Below are 7,760 nucleotides of genomic sequence, written 5' to 3'. Positions count from 1 at the left end.
AAACAAGAAAAGTAATCAATCAATGCGTTTGATCAAAAATAACATTATGCATTTTTAGAAGCAATTTTCATGTTAATAGCTTTTAATTTTTAACAAGCAGAGACGTCTGCTATTAAGCTTAGAATAAATTTAAAAGTGGAAAAATTACTGCCTTGGGTGAGACTCCATTCCTGTCATCTATATATAAAGAACTATTTTGTGTTTATTTTTTTCAAAATTTTAGACCTAGTAGTTTCGGAGATAAAGGGGGGGATGGTAATGTTTTTGCTTATTTACTTGAATAATTTCTAAACTGTTATCCTAAAATTATAAAAAAAATATATATTTGAGATTCACACAATAAGCTCCTTCATTTGATATACATATAACGCAGTATAGTTTGATAAACTTTATTTTTTTATTTTCTCATTTACCCCCCAAAAGTGGCCCCCATGTTTAAAATTTATTTGTTTACGTTACATGTCCGTCTTTGAGTCATAAACTTGCATATGTATAAGTACCAAATTTTAACTAAATTGGTCCAGTAGTGTCGGAGAAACTTGGCTGTGACAGACGGACAGACAGACATACAGACAGAAACACGAGTGATCCTATAAGGGTTCCGTTTTTTCCTTTTGATGTACGGAACCCTAAAAACTGCTGGCTAAATCCACTGCACCTTATTGAGGCAAATGGTTGCTAACGAATAGCAGTGTATTGCAAAGCCTGCTATTCACGGCTACGCCATTATTCCTAACAATGCACTTTTCTACCAGATTTGATTGTTATTTATACATGCATTTTCATTTGTGTGATATTGCGAGGTCGAGTTATGAGCTGTGGTATTTTGCAATTTTTAGCGAGTAACTATATAATGTAGCATATGCCTAATATGCAATATGCAATGCAATATGCATAATTTATATTTTTTTACTTCACCGCAGTTAGGTCAAAAGTTTTATTCCTCAACTTAATTTAGAAATAAAGGCCAGGAGGCTTATTCTGTGAGTAATAAACGGGTTATTAATTCGATCAGGATTTGTTATGAACAAAGCCGCTATTATCAAGACGTTATGTTATAGAGCATGTTCGGATATTATTGAGCATTTTGGCAGCTCCGATCCGATATACCAGAGTCGTGAACTTACGTCACTAACTTTATTTATTTAAACATTATTGCAAAATACATAAAATTACAAGTCGTGAAATCGATGCCAGAAGGCATTCTCTACCAGTCAACCATGGGCTAAACCGAAAAAGTTGGTGCTGGGCCATATAGTTAAGAGTAAAATTAAAAAGATATAGTACAAGACCTTAATTGTATGTCCTTAAAACTTTAAGAAGCGACATCTGTATACTACCTACGAATGTACATGTATACCTCATATATTTAGCGCTTAATAGCCTAAACGGAACTTTCGTTATACGCGGAGAATATGAAAAAAGTTTCCAACCCAAGAGAAGGATAAGTTTTTATAGTTTCATAAGAAATTTTCCATTAAAATGTATAATATAAAAGTGGTATAAAAGTTTAACAACAACATAACTGCTTTAATTTGACACCTCGCTTTGTTTTCTGTCAAAAAATTACCAAATGTAAATGTCGTGAAAATAAAAATCTTAGAGGATTACAAAACTTATGTAGGTCACGAAACAAACCAGTGTGTCGATAAAGAGATTAGTGGGCCCTCAACTTCTTTAAATCTAAAGAGTAATATTAATACAAATTCAAAAGTTTACAGAAGTAAGCGTAGACACGTAGAGATATAATTCAAACTAGTATAAATGGGAAATGGGTACAAGGTACATACCATAGACATAGTATTACACATGTACTTATAGACGCGCCACCGAGCGACCGGGGGTAAGAGAAAGAATATTCATATAAAATTTGGGCAGCATAGGATTTTTTCTCTTTCACTCTTATAAATTTCGGTATTACGCCATCTCCTACCTATGATGCCACCCGATCGGTGATAAGGACAAAGTATGGCATTATTTTCTCTTTCCTCTTATAGGGATCGCAATAAGACTATCTTTCTCTATCAAAGAGTGGCAGGCCCTTGGTACAAACGGTTCAACCTGTTACCTGCTTTGTTGCTAGGCCCCCAAATCTACTTAAGTATAAAATATTTTTTAATACAGTTGCTCAAAAAGTGCTACTTTACGTAGCTGTTTAGCGTGCGGAATGTTGGTTTTCGCGAACTAGTGCTTTTTACTTTTCCAATTTTTTTTTAAATTTATTCTTGTTCCAATTCATGACTTCTTATCGATGAGTGTGAATATTAGTTTCCATTAAACGTCGTTATCAACATAAAAACCTACTGTTAATGTAAGAATACGATAAATATACATATTTCATATTTTATTACTTACCTCTTCATCATTATAACACGTCAATTTTTTTTAATATTCAATATTGAAAAACCGTTCTTATAATAAGTTGTCTGAATGGAACGGAATAGCTGCCGAAACGCCTGTCAAAGAAAAGGCGTTTTTTCTTACTTTTACTGCCTACTAAGAGTAAGTTTCCAAAGTTTTTATTCCTTACTTGTTGTTTTTATTATTTTTTCGCAACTGTATTAAAAAACGTCGATCGATACACGCGCGGAAATGTCATTCTTCACTCGTCCCGAGTCTTGCTACTCGCCTGCGGCTCGTGGCAAGATATCTCGGTACTCGAGATGTAACGACATACTTTCCGCACTAGCATCGAAATGTACTATAACGCTGCGTCTAAGCGACCCGCGAGCGCGATTCGACGCGGCGACGCATCGCGGCGGGCCAACGGCGTTCGCGTTCGCAACGAGATCGCCCACGTAGGACACTTCTATAGGTATCAAAGGATTGATTCACCCCGCGCCCATCGCTTCGCTTCGCGTTCGCGTGTTGTTCGCCTACGTAGTACGCTGCGTAAAATAACACATGCACATGACTAGCAATGTGCAGGTTGCAGTACTTAAAGAACATTCTCAAAATTTTCCGAAAATTTCTGGAAACTAATGAGAAAATTCTCATGCGAGGTTCCACTTAGAAAGTCCCCGTTCAGAGTAGGAATTATTACTTTGGGTGGTGCATCGGGTGTTGACCTCGCACGCCTTAAAGCCCTTGAACGGGCTGAGTGGGGCGTGGTTACATGCCTTGCCTTCGCCTCAGCTTGGGACGCTCTTGGATAATGATTCCTTAACCCTTAAATGCATATTGTTGCCAAATGTATACAAAGCAATAATGATGCATAATTAATTATAATACGCTTAATTAATTAATTATATTACATTAATTAATTTAATCATGCATTTAAGGGTTAAGAATTGGGCAAAGGTATGTGAGGCTCATCGCTGCCGTTGCGGGACTATGGCAATATTTTATTTTATTTATTATTATGAGGAATCAAACAGTTTCCTATATGTAAACAAATACATATTAATAAAAACTTTATTATTAGGTACAAATGACATGCAAAGTGAGTCCGACAAGAAATTGTAGAAAATTATTGAGGGCGTCACTTCCTACGTAACTGTCACATTTAAGGTTTGGAAATAAACATGCAGAAAAAAATACCGAGAACATTTCATGAAAACTTTGCCATTTATGAATATTCTCCTTAGCACATTACTACACATGACAAAAGCATATACCCTTCCGCTTTAGACGGTAAAAATGGTAAAAATGTGATTAGATAGTTCTTGTAGATTTTCTAGGAATAGTAGATTGTTAACCAAGGAATGAATGGCACTCATTTCTGCCGAGGTAGTTTGACGCTCGAATGCAGTGAGAGCGCCAATAGTCCGAGGCTAAAATTATGCCTTTCACCCGAGTTTAACACTACTTTTCATTTTAAACACGAGGAAAGTAAAATGCATGTTTTAAAAACATGACTAAGTATTCATTTTTATACTATTTCTTGAGGGTACTTTCAATTAACAGTTTAGGTAAAAGTATCGTTATTTATGGAATGGACATTTAAATATCAGAATGGAAATTGTATACAAATCCATTCGACCCTCTTGCGACTCGCGCTTGTTAAGCTAGCTGAACATCGCCCCAGGAATCCAGCTAGTGACTGATTAAAGCCGCATAATCGTGTGGACACGAACGACAGGGGCACGCACGTTTTAATGGCGGCCTTGACTTTGTTGCGATTGAAAACTTCGCTCAAGGTGTGCCCTAATATTTTTAGAAAGGGTCACGAAGTACAGTCACTATCATACATTAGCATGAGCTGCGTTCTCGCGCGGGACTCTACTATACATCTAGCGCGACTTCAAGTATGGACTCGCGCGCGAGAACGCAACATCTAGCCGGTCAGTAATGAAAATGTAAATGAAAATGAAAATTGTTTTATTTCCTTGTAAGCTTAGTCGACAAATTGCCATCAGTGGTTGGGACTTCCTTTTAGGTGAATGAACCTGTATCAGGATGCCTCGCTCCTCTATAAATATAACAGTCTTTTTTTATTTAGGAAATATTGTTGGTATACATGATGATGATGTTATTTATAAATGTAATATGGGAGTAAAATAAGTACTTGTTTTTTGTAAAGTGTTTAAAAACTGGTATCAACAGTTTTTAAAAACTTTACAAAAAACAAGTCATATAGCTGGTTAAGTTTGACGTTTCATTAATATCTGTCAGGAATGTCAGGATCCGTCCTGACAGACTGGTTATATTATTATCCTATTAAGTTAACCTAAAACTAAACTTACCATCAGGTGCTTTCTTTACGACATATAAAAGTAGCCTTTCCTGGAATCCTATAATATTTATCATCTATTGAATATATAATAGAACAATAAATAAACAAACTTCCCACAGATGGTTCCTAACTCTGGGGAATATCACTTTGAGTACAATCTTCCGTAATATAATATGACACAAAGTTTCTTCTTACGAAGTTCCTGTAATCGCCAAACTACATAACACCACTTTCACACTCACAACAATAAAATGGATATTTATCAGTACGGTTTTTACTCACTATTATTTTTAGTCGCTTTTTGCGACATGTTTCGGATTCTTTGGGAATCCATCCTCAGGCACGAGTGTCCGCGGCGGTTGTACGTCGTGCACTGCCATCTGCGTCTGCTGTGTGAGGATGGATTCCCAAAGAATCCGAAACATGTCGCAAAAAGCGACTAAAAATAATAGTGAGAAAACCGTACTGATAAATATTTTGAAATATGTCTCACGATAGTTTAAGTGCGAATAAAATGGATATCTATTTATACAGCTGTATACTTAGTTTATATATTATGGAACTACTAGCTACTGCCCGCGACTTTGCCTGCGTAGAATTAGTATATTTATACCTACATATACCACTTCCATAATATATATTTCACCCCCTTTTTCACCTCAAGATGAAAACTAACCTAGGTCCTTCCTGGGACTCAAAATATATCCATACGAAATTTTATCTAATTTTGTTCTGCGGTTCAAACGTGAAGAAACAGACAAACATTAACCTTTGCATTTATAATATTATAGTATGGATGATAATTCTTGTAATGGCATCACTGCTTTTGTAAAACTTGAAAATTTAAAAGTGCTTGTGATGATGTTTTTATTTCTCCAACAGGTCTCAGCAGTAGTAGATGACGTATACACAGAGCATTCTCACGTAGCCGGTTCTTTCACCATGCTGGCTAGCTCCAGGGCCCATGTGGGGGGCTCTCTCAATGCGCGGGCTCTACCGGGAGCCAGGGTTCACACGAACTTTATAGGCTGCTTGAAGAAGGTAAGTGTCATTAGTTCAGCAGTGTAACTCGTTCATTTACCATGTGACATGGCCATAGTTCGGGGTTTTAGATGCAGAATGTTTTGCACTGGCCAATAAATACGTAAAAAAATTAAAAACTTATTTTGAAGCTCATTTGGAGCTTACCACTTACTTTTAATTAAGTTTGGTAACTATTTTTAATTAAACAAAGTTATAATACACGAAATCATTCACGATCCCAAAACCTCGGGGTATGGACATGATACTGAAAACGCTGACAGAAAATCCTCACTGGTTTGTGTTGCGTCGAGCAAGAAGGCCTCCAGTTTTTGGTCTTCTGCGTTTTGAAGTTTCTAAAAAATAAGAGCTTCAGAGCTCGTTCAAACTATGTCGGATGTCGGACCGATTTTTAATCGGGTGTCGTAGCGGCAGAACATTTTATATGAAGCTATTCACACACGAACGACAACGATTTTGTATCGGATCTGACATATTTAAAATATCGTGTGTTTTGTCAGCCCTCCGTCCGGAAAAAAATCGTGTCGGCGGCGCTGTTCACATGATGTCGGATGTCGGATCGACCCCGCCCGCGCCGCACCCCCTGTGCCTCCCGCGCGTCAAATGAGAACCTCAAATGGCACCAGCTGCGTTCGTGGCCGACAGCCGACTAGTGTGAACAGAGGCACCGACACCCGATTAAAAATCGTTCTGACAGCCGACTAGTAGTGTGAACAGAGGCGCCGACACCCGATTAAAAGTCGTCCCGACATCCGACATAGTGCGAACGAGCTCTCACCTTCTGTACACGGAGTGCGTGTACAAACGCAAGAGTTAAATTCGATGAAAAAGCTAGAAGCTGTAGGCGGTCTTTGCCACATTGACCTTACTAAATTTTCTCTCTATATTCAGGTGGAGTTCTCAGCAGACACCCTCCGTCTGAACCTCATAGACCTCGCCAGAACCGGAAGCAAGCTCATCACGGTTACCGGAAGATTAGAGTACGCCTGCACGGCGACCGATTCCGCTGATCCAGTCACTTTCACCACCAGGGATGCGCACTTGGTGAGTACTTTATGGGAAAAGTTGTTTAGGTCCTTATAGTTTGAGACGTAAGGCTCACATCAGACGAAGAGTGAAAACCTCATAGACCTCGCCTGGGCCGGAAGCAAGCTCGTCACTGTTACCTATATTCTGTTTTTTTATTCCGTAGACTAAAATGACATTTCATGTAGTACTAAGAAAAGTCATGTCTTACACATGAAACGTCATTTTAGTCTACGGAATAAAAAAACAGACTTTGATGAGTCCTATTTATAAGAAGTCTTATTTAAACATGACATCAAACGAAGAGTGGAAACCTTAAAGACTTAGCTTGGACTAGCATCAAGCTTATACAACATTAATCTACGAATTTCATACAAATCCTGAGGATACAAAATTACCATACAAAAAAGGCTTTGGGAGAATGAGCCCTGTGCGTTTCGTGGTGATCCTAATGAAAATTTGTACGCGTCATCAGAAAGAGTTAAAGCTCGCATTGACATATTACACAGAGAGACGACCTAATTACTACAGTTTTCTCTAAATTTTGGCAGATAATATCATGATATCTAGATGCTATTGTGAATTTAAAAAAAATCGTCAGACGGTTGTATCGCATACTATTTGTACTATTTAATTATTAACAAGAATACAAAGTTACATTAAATTAACAAACTACTCCACAAAACTACATTTAGTTGACTGAGGCGTTAGGTAGGTATCAGTCGGAATTTATCCCTCTATTGTCCATGTTTTGTATGACATAATAAGCTACTTAAATAAGTAGGTAACTAAGAAACATAAACGCTAAAATCGTCGCGGACAGAAATTGCAACAAACCTGATTTCAGGCGTCCTTCAATTTAAAACCGTAGTGGCCATCCCACGGCCATTCTTTTGTAGAAAACACAATGAATTCTTCAAATAAAAACCACAAAGGCTTCGTTAAGAGATCGACATTCGTGGACGTAATTGAGTATTTTTCGGGAGAGACACCTCATTACCCAGAGAGCCGAAACTAA

General features: G+C 37.6%; 1 protein-coding gene across 1 annotated transcript in view; it reads left to right on the top strand.

The window, feature by feature from the left end:
- The window catches only part of LOC134748368 (neurexin 1), a 211,810-nt gene that overhangs the window by 166,464 nt on the left and 37,586 nt on the right, over window positions 1-7,760 (top strand). Inside the window, exons 9-10 of the mRNA XM_063683153.1 lie at window positions 5,565-5,716; window positions 6,608-6,760. Of these exons, the coding sequence (XP_063539223.1) occupies window positions 5,565-5,716; window positions 6,608-6,760 (305 nt within the window). The remainder of the gene's footprint in view (window positions 1-5,564; window positions 5,717-6,607; window positions 6,761-7,760) is intronic.

Source organism: Cydia strobilella, chromosome 16 (assembly GCF_947568885.1).
Source record: "Cydia strobilella chromosome 16, ilCydStro3.1, whole genome shotgun sequence".
NCBI classification, from domain to species: domain Eukaryota; kingdom Metazoa; phylum Arthropoda; class Insecta; order Lepidoptera; family Tortricidae; genus Cydia; species Cydia strobilella.
Note: the sequence above shows the minus strand (reverse complement) of the source record. Positions and strands in the feature narration are given on the sequence as shown.